We start from the raw sequence: 14,242 nt of genomic DNA, 5'->3' as shown, positions 1-14,242 counted from the left end.
CACTGTGAGCCCAGGGAGGAGACAGCACACCAACTGCTGACCAACCCAAAACCCAACCATGTTCATAGAATCATTCAGGTTAGAGAAGACCTCTAAGACCCCCAAGCTCAACCCCAACCCACCCCACTGACCACGTCCCTCAGTGCCACATCTCCATGGTTCTGGAACAGCTTCAGGGACAGTGATCCCAACTGTTTCCCCCCCATCTGTTTTTTTCCTTTTCTACACCACCACATGCAGTGATGCAAGGAGGAAGGAAACATGCTGACAACCACGTAACATGAATTAAAGTCACTTCTGGGTTCACAGAAGACAGACCTGGCTGCTTTCTGAGCACTGGCAATGCTGGCAACCCCAGCAAACACCAAATACTCCACCTTGTGCACCTACTGAGATGTGTTATTGTCTGACACCAAAGGGAACAGCTTTGGAGTTGTTCAAAGAGCTGCTCTAAGCCTCAATAACACTGCAGCAGAAGATACTATAAGAAGGAAGGCTCCTCTCTTTATTTTTAATGGGCAAACAAGGAAAGTTAGCATACACAAATCATGAACCCTCCCCAGAATGCACCTGGTGTGCAAGAACAGGTTGCCCAAGGAGGCTGTGGATGCCCCATCCCTGCAGGCATTCGAGGCCAGGCTGGATGTGGCTCTGGGCAGCCTGGTCTGCTGGTTGGTGACCCTGCACACAGCAGGGGATTGAAACTAGATGATCACTGTGGTCCTTTGCAACCCAGGCCATTCTAGGATGCTGTGATCCTGTTCCCACCGTGCCCACTAACCACAGCCCTTGGTGCCACATCTTTTCCATCCCAAGGCACAGCTAAGCCCTGCAGCACAGTACCATTACATCACCCCCGTACCTGCCTCCAGTTATCCTCTCACTTCTTTACATCTGCTGAGTGGAAACTCGAATTTGAAGGACACGATGGGGGCGGGGGGAGGAGGGAGAACTATTATTTCCATATGGCTCTGAAAAGAAAAAGGCTTTAAATGAAAATACCAGATGAGCAGAGGGCTCGTGCAGGACCTGCAAAGGCTCGTGCGTGTGCACCATGCAGGAGCAATGCCCCAGAAAAGGCTTTCCCCTTCCAGAGCCCGATCCTGCCGAGAGGAGCACTCAGCAACCCAGCCATTTCTTTGCATGTCATCTGGCAGATGCGGGCCGTGGGGCCCTGCCAATTCACCCCGAAGCCCTCCGTTTTAATCAGTATCACGTAAAGTTTAACACATGCTTTGAAATGCGCACCAGATTCAAAGCTTCGCCTCAAGGGGGTCCTGCTGAATAACACATACCATCCCGGCCGCTGCTCCTCCAGCAATTATCTTTCAACTCTGGCTGAACCGCTCCGACTGTCAACGCCAGCGTGCTGCCAACCAGAGGAAAGGTTGCGGGGTCAGAGCTGCACACACGGCTCCTCCGCGAGGAGAGCGGTGTGGGGTGTTTGTTTATACTGCTGTCTGCTTCGAAGGAGAACTCCCAGAGCGCTTGTTTTATGGGTTAGCAGAACTACAAACAGTGTTAAGAGGGACTGAGAAAGGTTAGCACGGAGATGGAGTACCAGGGTCTGTAACTCGCTGCTGGAAGGCAAAGAGGGCTGTGCTGTTTGCACCCCATCGCTCGGTGCTTCCTGCAGGGTCCAGAGGAGACATGAGGATGCTGAGGTTGGAGCATCTCTCCTATGGGGACAGATTGAGGGAGCTGGTGTCTCACTGCAGCCTTCCAGTACTTAAAAGGAGCTTAGCAACAGGAGGAGAGCTACCTTTCATGTGGTCTGTTAGTGACAGGATGAGGTGAAGTGGTTTTAAGCTAAAAGAGGGAAGATTTTGGTTGGATATAAGGAAAATGTTTTCTGCAGTAAGGCTAGTGAGGCACTGGCACAAACTGCCCAGAGATGTGATGGCTGCCCCATCTCTGGTGACACAGGTCAAGCTGGAAGGGGCTCTGAGCAACTGATGGAGCTGTGAGTATCCTCAATTCACTGCAGGGCTCTGAGCATCTGATGGAGCTGTGGGGATCCTCAATTCATTGCAGGGCTCTGAGCATCTGATGGAGCTGTGGGGATCCTCAATTCACTGCAGGGCTCTGAGCACCTGATGGAGCTGTGGGGATCCTCAATTCACTGCAGGGCTCTGAGCACCTGATGGAGCTGTGGGGATCCTCAATTCACTGCAGGGCTCTGAGCATCTGATGGAGCTGTGGGGATCCTCAATTCACTGCAGGGCTCTGAGCGTCTGATGGAGCTGGATGGGTGTCCCCATCCATTGCAGGGAGTGGGAGCAGAGGGTCTTCAGAGGTCCCTTTCAACTTAAATGATTCTAAGGTTCCATGATCTGTTGGGTGGCAATCAGCCCAAGGTAAGGAGCCGGGATTAGATAACGTTTAAGGTCCCTTCCAACCCAAGTCGTTCTGTGACTCTACGACTCTCCCCAACCCCAGATGTCAGCAGTCCTAAGGGAGCCTCTCCCTGCACTGCTCATCTTTGCCAAGGCAGCTCTGCCACCCAGTGCTGCTGAGAAGACCAGGATTGGGAGTACAGGGGTTGGTAGCTTTGCTGAGGGTGTCTGCAGGACAAGCAGCACAAGAAAGCCTTGCACAGATGCTCTGGGTCTCCAAGCTCCTTCATAAGCAGTTCCCAAAGCGTTCCTGGCAGGGGTCAAGGATGTCACTAAGTGAAATTCCACCTTCTAGGAGTAATCCCCAAGCAGACAACAGAGGTCCATGCACAGATCACCTTTCCTTTGCTCCCCTTCTATAGTTTCTCCCCTCCCAAGGAGCTGTGCTAGTGTTCCTGACCCAAGCAAGCCAGCAGCCCTGGAGCATCTAAGCACAAAGCCCTATAAGGAACAGAAAGTAAAGCAGCAATTTCTCCATATTAAAGCAATTCCTGAATCAAAGATCAAGATCATCCAGTCCAACCACCCACCTATCATCAGTATCTCCCACTAAACCACATTCCTCAGTAAAACATCTAAACGTTTCTTGAACATCTCCAGGGACAAAGGCAACAGCATTGGAGCCATCCCTGCTCCATCCAACCCAGGGCAGCCACGGAGTCAGTCTTGGGGTAACTTAGGTGTATTCTCAGCCCCAAATGAAAGCTGGTCTAAATTTGCTATAGATGCGAATTAGAAGAATATGTTGAGAGGCTTAAATGACCCGAGCCTGTCAGCAGAACTTTGTGCTTAAAAAGAGGAAAGAAAAAAGAAATCAGAACTAAAGAAGTCTTAGGCTGCTGATGGATTTCACTCCTTGATTTCCGCGCACACCCGTTTGCAATTTGCACAGGAGCCTCGCTCGCAGGGCTTGCTCCTTGAAAATGGAGCCATTGTGCCTCTGCTGTACAAACACAGCCCTACGAACACATTTTTGCAACCCAAATGCCAGGGGAGGGGCAGGTTGGACATTGGGATTCTCCCACAGAGAGGTGATGCTTTGGCACCAGGGAGTGGGGGAGTCACTGCCCATGGAGGTGCCCAACAACCATGGAGATGTGGCCCTTGGGGACACAGGCAGTAGGCACAGAGGGATGGGTTGGGGATTTCAGATGTATTCTCCAATATTAATGCTTTTAGGACTGGAATGGCTCTAGAGTGCCCAGCAGTGTTGGAAATCTGGTCCTGACGTGATGCGTTCGCTCAAACAAAGCACTGTACCACCTTCACAGAGCACAGAGACATCCAAAAGAAAGCTGAAGAGCTCCTCATCCCAGACAGAAGCATCCTGGCAGCTGCTAACGAGCTCAAAACAAACAAGAGATGCTATGCCTCAGCCTGGCACTGCCCTCTCACTTGGTCTGTGTACTACACCACGTATTGTGACAGCTGGAAGATACAGAGTTATTTTATCATAGGATATCCCAAGTTGGAAGGGACCCATGAGGATCATCTAGTCCAACTTCTGGCTCCACACAAGCCCATCCAAAAATCAGACCACACATCTGAGTGTTGCCCAGATGCTCAGGCAAATGATCAAAGCTCAGTGCCACCTCTGGAATCTCAGAGGGCTGCAGGAAGAGGAAGAGCCATCCAAAAATCCACCCAGCACCATCAGACGACATCACAAGACTCTACCACCATCATCTGCTCTCAAAACACCTCTGGATTTCAAGCATTTAATGAGTCTAATGGGCAACCCCACAAAACAACAGTCCACTGTATGGCTGCCCTGTAGTTAAACTTATGGTCCACAGATATTTTCAGCACGTACATCACTTCTCCAACACAGCACAACACACATTTCCCTGCTGCTTCAGCCACTTCATCCTCTACGGCTGTTTTATGAACCTCTTCCCCAAAACCTACAAGCTGAGATCATTAGACTTACCAATCCAAACAGCCCTGGAAGACGTATTTCCTTTCATAATACTTTAATATAACAACTAGACAAGCAATAGTATCAAAGATTAGGAAAGTCTCGTTACAGAATACTGCTAGAAAATAAGTTTCTGCCTTACAAACCTGCCCAGAAGGGGAAAGCACTATCTGCTCATCCCAACTGCTCTTACGTAAATAGTCACCCTACACTCAGCCACTGGCCTGACCCTTGCCAAAGGCTCCCCTTCCTGCATTCAAGACTACAAATTCTCCTTGCTTTTATTAAAAGACATGATTTCACTTTTGGAAGAAATGGGGGTGGAAGCTCAGACCTCGGGGTGCTTTGGGAGCCCATGGACACAGTGTGAAAATACCATCCCCAAGGAGCAGATAAATCATAGAACGGCCCCGGGTTGGAAGGGACCTCAAGGATCATGAAGCTCCAACCCCCCACCACATGCAGGGCCACCAACCTCCACCTTTCATAGCAGCCCAGGCTGCCCAGGACCCCAAACAACCTGGCCTTCAACACCTCCAGGGATGGATGGGGCATCACAGCCTCTCTGGGCAGCTGTTCCAGCACCTCACACATCTCATAGTAAGGAACTTTCCCCTGATATCCAACCTAAACCTTCCCTCCTTCAACTTCAAACCATTTCCCCTTGTCCTGCTGTTATCTACCCTTGCACAGAGTTGATTCCCCTCCTGTCTGTAGGCTCCCTTTAAGTACTGAAGGCTGCAGCCTTCTCCATGCTGAACAAGCCCAGCTCCCTCAGCCTGTCTTCGTAGGGGAGGTGCTCCAGCCCTCTGCTCATCTTTGTGGCTCCTCTGGACCCCCTCCAACAGCTCCCTTTCTGTACTGGGGCCCCCAATACAGGACAGATTGGGGAGATGTTGGAGAGGGTCCAGAGGAGGGTCACTAAGATGATGAATGAATGAACTGCACACTACAGCGACCTTGGGGGGGAATCCGGCCCACGTGACAGCAGGTGCTGGGTTTGGAACCAGGCACACATGGGACCTTTGGAGAGCCCTGACAAACACTGAAAGGGAACGCAGTGAGATTCAGCTGACTTTAAAACATGCTCACAAAGCAAAAACAATTTCCTCACACACTGCAGAAGATGACACAAAGTTACCAAATTTCAGAGATGGGGATAATTAAGAACACAACACAAACTGCTTGTTTTCGGGAGGGGGGAGGGAAGGCAATAAAAGGCCCTTCTGTCCCCTGCAACACAGGGACCCACTCAGCTCAGTGGCTTGGGGTGGTGCTCATGTGTTTGCATTTAAAGTGAAGATCAGGGACAGGATTTCCCAATGAGGCTGCAGCTGTCACACGCCACGTCTCCACTTATCACCATTCATCCCACAGAAAGCGATCAAATGCCCAAAGAATGCTGGCTTGTGCTAAAGCAACTTGCAGCAGGAGAGCCAGAGCTGCCTCAGGGGATGCTGTCCCTCCAACCCCATGTTTCCATCCCACCCACCACTTCCTCTCCATCCTCACACGCTTCCAGTAGCATCATAGAATGGCTTGGTTGGAAGGGACCTCAAGGATCATCACGCTCCAACCCCTGCCACGTGCAGGGCCACCTTAAGCCACACTGAGTCCCTCTGCTGTCCTTCACATCCACAGACCAAACCGTGCAAAGAAACTTGCATCCTCAAAGCCATCATCACCTACCCAGGCAACTCAAGGTCAGAATTAAACATGGATCCAGACATACCCATAACAGTGAGGGACAAAGCAGGTGCTCAATGTCTTACCACAGCCCCGCAGTCACCACTGACATGGAACAACTATCACAGAGTCGTTGAGCTTGGAAAAGAGCTCCAAGATCCCCAAGCCAACCCCACCATGCCCACTGACTGCATCCCTCAGTGCCTGCAGTTCTCAGCTCAGACCCCAGGGCAGTGTGTGGAGCTTTGGAAGGCATTTAATCCTGCCAACCTGTTGAAGCTTACCCTCCATCACCACCTACCAAACACCAGATTTGATGGTGCATCTTACTGAGGCTATAGAACGTTGGCTTGCCTCCATCCACCCAAAGGCACGTGGGACACTCTGGCTGTCCTGACGAGCTCCATCCAATAATGGCTTTTGGTTTGATTGGTTGCTGTAAGCCTTTATAGCAGCACTCACTACTCACCATCAGTACTTTGCATGAAGCACCATCAGAAGCGGAAAGGAAAAGACCTCCAAGACCATCCAGCCCAACCCTCCACCTACCACCAAAATATCCCCACTAAACCACGTCCCTTGGTACCACATCATCAGGCATTAAGCCAGATGATAAAACCACCTACTAAATACCAGCAAGTGTTCAGAAGATGGAATTTGTTCCCAGCCAGGCCGGAGTTTAGATCTCAAAAACCAATGAAACCAAAACACAGACACAGGTTCACAGGGACAAAGTCCAAAACAAGTTCAAATGTGCAGAACCGCCTGAGCACTGTGGAATTAAACCCAATATTTGGAATGCAGCAGATCCCCCCGGAACCACAGGTAATTAAACTCAGATTGAAAAACAATGAGGAAAGGAGTCACTGAGAACCCATGAGCTGCCCACAGAGGATATAAGGTTTCTCACGTGTTGCTCCTGCACATAGCTGACCCCGGCACGTCCTACTTGACTACACCCCATTGGTTTTCCCATCCAAGAGCAGGGCTGGCCAGCAATCCCTGTCCCTGCTTCCGACTCCAAGTGCTCCACGACACATCATTCTGATGATCACCAAATGAAATTTTCTGCTCCTGTCATCGTCGCCTTCAGATTCATAACGTTACAAAAACACCATTTCCTTTCCCCCATTGTATCAACCCCGATTCCATTCCCGCTGGTGAAATCAAACAATTTGAAAAGAATTTCAATGATGCTAATTTGAACCGAATGCATTCAGCTGCCAATTGCTGTTCCCCGGCACTCCAGGCCTCCTGCCAGCTGTGCTCCACCATCAATCACGGCCAGCAGTGCAGGAGCAATGGCAGGAACTCTGGCTGGGGAAGCTTTGCCCTTTGCTTTCAGCAGAACGCCACGATGCGACCCCACGCGATGGGAGACTTGCAAAGCTGTTGCTCCTCAGAGCTCCTCATCCTCCAGGCAGAACGTGATGCTCTTTGCAGGAATAAGCTCAGCATTTAGCTGGAATACCAGCATCATTTCCAGCTCTGCGTTTGCAACTGAAGCACACAACTGTAGGGGTTGGAAGGGACCTGTGGAGACCCCTCAGTCCAACACTCACCCAAGTTACTTACAGAACAGGAAACAGTCCAGGTAGGTTCGGGTATCTTCAGAGAAGAAGATTCCATCACCCCTCTGGGCAGCTGTGCCAGATCTCTCCCACCCTCCAAGTCAAGAAGGTTTTTCTCATGTTCAGGTGGATTTTGTGTATATTCCAGTTGGTGCCCAGTGCCCCTTATCATGTTGATGGGCATCACCAAAAAGAGTCTGACCCTATCCACTTCACCTCCACCATTTATAAGCATTGGTAAGATCTTCTCAAGAGGTGCTCCAGGCCCCCACCAGCTCTGCAGCCCTCCACTGGGCTCTTCCAGCAGCTCCCAGTCTGCCTAGAACTGGGAAGCCCAGCACTGAGCACAGTGCTCCAGATGTGCCCTCCCTAGGGCAGAGCAGAGGGGAGGAAAATCTCCCTCACCCTCCCATCCACACTCTGTGCAATACACCCCAGGATCCCATTATCCCTCTTGGGCACCAAGGCACAATGCTGGCTCTTGGTCACCCTGTGGTCAACTGTTGGTCCACCAGGACCTTCAGGTCCTTCTCCACAGAGCTTCTTTCCAGCAGCTCAGCCCCCAACCTGTGTTGATGTTTGCAGTCAGCCCTTCCCAGGTGCAGGATCACAGCTATCTAGAGCCAAAAAAAACAAATAATGAGCTTCAGGAAAGCTGAAAACATCAGCGGTGGAGATAAGCCACGGGAGACAAAAGGCTAAGTGTAGAGAAATGGCCTAACAGCCAAAAATCAGGGAGGAAAATGAAGCCAGGGAGCTGCCATGGGAGGAAAGAAAGCACACCCTGGGGGCTTTTTATTTCCAGCCTCCTGTTTCTCCTTGAAATAACTGGGAAATGCTCAAAATGGGTCTGCCTACGCCAAAGGATTTGGAACCTCCCAAACACAGCCGTGGTGCCATGAGGTTTGAGCACCAGTCTCATCCAGCACCACAAGAGCAAGGCTGGGAACCATGGGAAGAGGACACATCTGCATCCCTTTATGCCTTTATGGTTGGTGAATATCCTTAATGGGATATAAATAACTATTTATTTACTTAGAGCAGCACATTTGCTGCACTAATTGGGGACCAGAAAGCAAATTAAACTTCTTCCTTCCCACCCAGAGCCACAGAAACCAAAGGATAATTTGTTTCAAAGTTTGGATGTCACAACCAACAAGTTGTTTGGGTGGTTGTTTTTTGGTTTCTTGTTTTTGCTAGTATCTTTTTTCCAAAAAACCATTGTACCACGTAAATTCAGCACGATGACCTCGGGGGCTCCCACCATGCCACCATGCGTGTCTGGCTCTGCAGCAGGACATCCAGCTCATTGGGGAGGAAGGGTTCTGCAGGTTTAGAGAAGTCAGTTTCATTTAATGCAACAGCTAACAAAAGGGTTGAACTGGAAGGAGTAGAATGATGCACCTCTTCCAAGTCCTTCTGAGAGTCTGTTCTTCACAGCTCTTCTACATGGCATTAAGAGTTGGTTTTCCCAACGCATAAAGAGATTGAGAAGGCAACAAAGCAACAGCCAGTCAATTTTACAGAAAGAACAGTGTTTATAAGTGAACTGAACCCTCCTGTGCTTCCAGCCATGAATGTAACACCACACAGAGGGAGAAGTTTTAGCAAGAGTGTTTCCCATGAGCCACCAAGTCCAACCAGGCAGCTGCTGCCAGAGGAAGCAGGAATCACAGCATGGCCTGGGTTGAAAAGGACCACAGTGCTCACCCAGTTCCAACCCCTGCTGTGTGCAGGGTCACCAACCAGCAGCCCAGGCTGCACAGAGCCACATCCAGCCTGGCCTTGAATGCCTGCAGGGCATCCACAGCCTCCTTGGGCAACCTGTTCCAGTGCCTCACCACCTTCTGGGTGAAAAACTTCCTCCTCATATCCAACCTAAACCTCCCCTGTCTCAGTTTAAAACCATTCCTCCTTGTCCTATCGCTATCAAGATCGAGAGGCACCACTTTGTTTCATTAGCAGTCAATCTGAATTTAAGTTTGTTTTAATGGAAATGATGAGCAGAGCTCTCTGGCTTTGATTAGAAAATCCAAATCGAAATGGAAAACCTGAATATTAAAGGAATCAGTGGATAGGCAATTCCACTTAAATACAAGCATGTGCACGTTTAGTTGATCAGGTTCACTTTTTACAGCTAGGCAAGCACAAGTCACAAGGAAGGTTTGTCAATACCTGAAAATCAGCTTCAGACACAAAGAACAAAAGTCAAGGTGCATCAGAAGATGCACTTCTATTACTGCACCTGTAAAATCAGCACTGGTGTCTCAGAGCATTCCAGCTCCCACCAGGCACAGCAATGCAAACATCCTTAAGTGCAAACCACGAGGCACACACCCTGCCTGCACCTCTGGGGCAGCAGGAGCCTGCAGCCAAGTGCAGATGGGAGAAGACAATGAAAACAAACCACCAGTTTTCAACAGTGCAAAAATCACAAGGTAAGCTCCAGCAGCGACCACAGAACGGTCATCGTTTCACCTTTCAAAACAACATTATTGTGAAGCCTTTAATGGCAAGAAGACAGAACTCAGCTTAATGCAGCCACCCTCCTACCCCGAACAGAACAAGCTCTTACCTGCTTCATCGCCATCTCCCCAATCTTGTCTGAGTGCTTACGGATGCTCTCCAGGAAATCCTTGAGGTCTGACATGGACACCTCCTTTATCTCCTCACGCAGCTTTGGGATGTTGTCCACCATCACCTTGCAGAAGCGATAGTGGCTCACCTGGGGCAGGTAGGTGTGCTCCAGGTGCTCCAGGGTCTTCAGTGCTGGGTAGTGCCTGAGGACAGCAAGCAAAGCAGATGCAGGGAAAGAACAGCTATTTCTATCCTACTTCTTCTTCAAACTGTGTAAATTTTCAGTAGATCTAACAATTTCAGCTCTGTTGAAAGCAGTGCACATCTCTGCATTCAGATAACCATGAAAACAGCCTTTTCCTTTTGAAACTGAGAAGCAGAGGCACGCTGTGAGAGTCCCAGCTCAGAGCTGTGATGCACAGATGAGGACCAGCTGGGTAATGAGGTACTGCACCAGCTGAGCTCATTAGCAGCTCTCACCCACCTGCACCAGGCCCTGCTGTCCCCAGAACCTCCCCAAAAGGAAGGGTCTCCAAAGCACCCCCAGACCACGGGGTTGCTGTGTGAGATATGGGGTAGGCACTGCTGCATTCTGTGACCTCTAACAGTGAGGTGCCATAAGACAGGAGGGTGGAGATGGGAATACACCATAATGTACCTCAGGCTGACAAATTGGTATGCAATATGTGCTCCTAACACAGAGACTTGTTATTCTGTTCTAAGTGTCTTGGATGTGAGAGCTCTCAGGTTTCTTTCCTGTGCATAGAAGCAGTCAGACCCCACCTTCCTTCCAGCTGTTCAAATGCTGCTGAGCACTGTTAAAAAATGCTTTCCATCCAGGACATGCTTTGATTTAGATAGAGATGAAGACAACCTCAGTGTGACCCCATATAAAGGGCCCAAAGGACACTTCTCCTGCAAGGTCCCTCCTTCTCCAGCTCCTGCTGAACTGCTGCTGTCCATAATCTCTGCTTTGCTTTGGAGTAATTTATTCCTCCGCTGTAAGAGATATATATCTTAAAACTGTATATTGAAGTTGCCATCTTGAATGGCAGGCAAGTGCCTTGGAAGCATTAGCAGTGCCTGCAAAATACATTTAAGGCATCACCAAGTGACAGTTCCCTCTCAGGTGAATGAAGGCAACTACTGCTCACTCCGCCCATGCTTAATCCCAGCCACAAGCACTTCCATTTGCACCCTGAAGGCCCTAAGAAATGCATTAAGTGCCAAGGCAATAACCTGACGCTCAAATCCCCATTCATATTCACTCCTGCCTAAACCCCAGGCAGTTCCAAAGGGAAGTTATTTTAACCCGAAACTGCCTGAAAATCAGAAGTCAAAGGGATTAACCCAGCAACCCGGTCAGCGTTTACATTTGGGTGAGATACAAAATGCTATTTGCAATAAAATGCAATCCTCTCTGGAGGGAAACTTCAGAGCACGCAGAAAGCCAGAAATTAAACCAGAGGAATAAACACGCATTGGGGGTTTGTTGTATTTTAAGGCATTGTTTGTTGAACCAGAAGCAGCTCAAACACGGCCTGCGGGAACAGCGGGTGTGCATTGATGGGGTCCCCGACTGCCTGCCAAAACCAGAGCCCAGAGCACGTGGAGGCAATGCACAGCTCAGCACTGAGACTTGCAGAGCACACCCAGATCTCTACAGGCCATCAGTCCCATTGCCTGCCATGAACGGGAACACCCACAGCTCCATCAGTGCTCAGAGCCCCAACCAGCCTGACCTGAACGCCTCCAGGGGCACCGCCGCCACTCTGGGTAACCTGTGCCCACCCTTATCATCATGAACCTTGTCCTTATATCCCATCTAAATCTCCCCTCTTCTAATTGGAAATCACTCACATTATAACCATCAGACAGCAAACAGCACATAGCACATCTTTGTCTACTTTGGAAGAGTTGAGTTCGTTCAGCCCGAATGCCAACCCTGCTGTTCTGCAGCCCAAACCTGAGGCTCCTCACACAGTAACCAAACCCCTCACTGGCTATGATGAAATGACATATAAGTGAGACCGGGTGCAGACACAGAAATATTTCATATGTTGTGCTGCGTTTGGTGAATGAAGCCATCAAATCCAAAGAAGGAGGGAGGAAAAAAAGCAAAAAGCCAAGGGTTCAGATATTCCTTAAATGTGGCTTTCAGCTTCTATTTGTTTCAAAATGAACCAGTCCAACAAGGGGAAGGAAAAAAAAAAAAAGATGCAATTCTTAGAACCAGACCTTGGAAACACTACCCTGAACGAGGGAACTGAGCAGCATGTGGATTCCCTTCAAAAGTTCACAGTGCTGTGATCTGCTCCAGCTCCCCACCCCACATCTGTCAGCGGATAAACCCCTCGCTGTTCCCATGAACAGAATGAAAACAGTTGGACAAAGTGCAGCCTGCCCTGCGCTGAGCCATCCAGAGAATGAGAGCAAGCTTCGTGCACAGCTGACAGGCTCCCCAGCACCTCTCCAGCCAGCCCCGATTCCAGGAGTGATGCTTATCCATTCCCCCAAGGCTCCTGGGGACCGAGGACCACAGAGATGAGTGCAGGCAGAAGGGGAAGTGTAGCATTCCGCCCATCCAATTAGTTATCGCCTTGTTGGAAACATCTGGCTCCTCCCGCATTGTGTGCATGATGGATGGCAGGCACAGAGCAAGCAGCAGACCCGGCTGCCCTCCCCACGTGCCATTCAGCTGGAGCCCAGCACATTTTCCACTGCCCTCGCCCCAGCAGCTGCTCTATGCCCAGTTTGCCACCCCCCAGGGCCTCCAAAATCCCGTGCTGCTCAAACAAAACCAGCCCCCAGGAGCCCGGCCATGCCTGGGCTGTAATTCCTCAGCAACATGACAGATGTGGGGTGAGAAAAACCCTGGATTTATAGTTTGTGAGTTCTGAGCCACAGAGCCCTTTCAGTTCAGCTCACTCTTCTGAGCGATGACTTCTAGCACAAAGTAAGCCGGGTGCCTTCTCACCACCTCCTCCTACTGCCCTGCTCAGCGTGTCTCAGCTCTCCAGCTCCTGTTCACATTCACTGGGTTCTTCCAGGTTAGGTCAGTTCTGTATTCTGGTGCCCCCAGCAAAGCACTTCGTGAAGAACGTAGAAGTACGGAGCCATGCACTGATTTGGGACGTCCATCCCAAAGGCAAGCTTCCACAGACAAAAAGAAAAGGAACAGCAAACATCCATCTTCATCAGAAAGCCTAGAGGCAGAATGAAATGAGGTCTGGTCTGCACCACGGGAGGCTGAGCCACAGAGACACCAGCAGAAATCAGATCTGTTAACGTGGCAATGCTGACATGGAATTGCTGAGCATCGAGAAGCTCTTTGTGGAATTCAAGCAGCACCAAATGGACGCTTTTCAGCCCCTCCACTACAACTTTTGCTATGCAAAATTTACCTTTTCGATTTCATTTGCTCTCGCAGTTTGCTGTACATCTCCAGAACTGGAAAGAGAAACAAAAACAAAACAAAACAAAACAAAAAAAAAAAACAAAACACAGAAGTATTGAGACAGAAACACAGAGCAAAGAGACGTGCATTCAAATCAACAGCTGAACAAATAAAGAGAAATTCTGGGCTCCTCACCGGGAAGACACAGCGTTAGCTTATCAACCGTCGCTGAAATGTTCCTCTGTTGCAGTCGGCATTGCTTCAGCTCCTCCATTGCTATTATCAGCTTTGGAAAAGGAAAAAGAAGAAAGTCTCACTGAAAACAGCAAGCAGACAGAGAGAGGATATAAATGAACATCCAAACAGCAGCAGGAGAACAGAGCCTGCCATGAGGAGCGGGGAGCTCCTGAGCCCTGCGTCCTTCATCACACAGCAGCAGCATTCCCTTGGCTCATTTCAAAGCAAGCAAGCAGCAAAACCAAAGCCATCCAAACAGCAGCCTCGCAGCACGTCCTCTGAATTCCCCAAATGATTTCCCTTTCCCGTTTTGTTCATCTCATCCTTTTTCAAGCTTCTCTTTTCTAGTTCTTCTAAAAGGCAGGAAGTGGCCCCGGGGGATTCTCAACATCCCAACCCAACCATGGTTTCTGAACGCTCCAGCAGAAAAACCTGTGCACGTGGATAAGGGCAAAAACAA

At 49.7% G+C, this 14,242-nt stretch overlaps 1 protein-coding gene across 8 annotated transcripts in view; it reads right to left on the bottom strand.

Annotated features, from left to right (window-relative positions):
* EXOC6B (exocyst complex component 6B) overlaps positions 1–14,242 on the bottom strand; it is a 246,067-nt gene that overhangs the window by 196,306 nt on the left and 35,519 nt on the right. For all 8 annotated transcript variants that reach the window (XM_042872008.1, XM_042872009.1, XM_042872012.1 and 5 more), the window contains exons 4-6: positions 13,741–13,831; positions 13,553–13,598; positions 10,147–10,351 (exon numbers count right to left, since the gene is read on the bottom strand). In XM_042872008.1, coding sequence (XP_042727942.1) covers positions 10,147–10,351; positions 13,553–13,598; positions 13,741–13,831 — 342 coding nt within the window. The remainder of the gene's footprint in view (positions 1–10,146; positions 10,352–13,552; positions 13,599–13,740; positions 13,832–14,242) is intronic.

This window comes from Lagopus leucura, unplaced genomic scaffold (assembly GCF_019238085.1).
Source record: "Lagopus leucura isolate 7727_CA_CO unplaced genomic scaffold, USGS_WTPT01 Super-Scaffold_100004, whole genome shotgun sequence".
Classification (NCBI taxonomy): Eukaryota; Metazoa; Chordata; class Aves; order Galliformes; family Phasianidae; genus Lagopus; species Lagopus leucura.
This window is presented reverse-complemented; position numbering and strand designations above follow the sequence as displayed.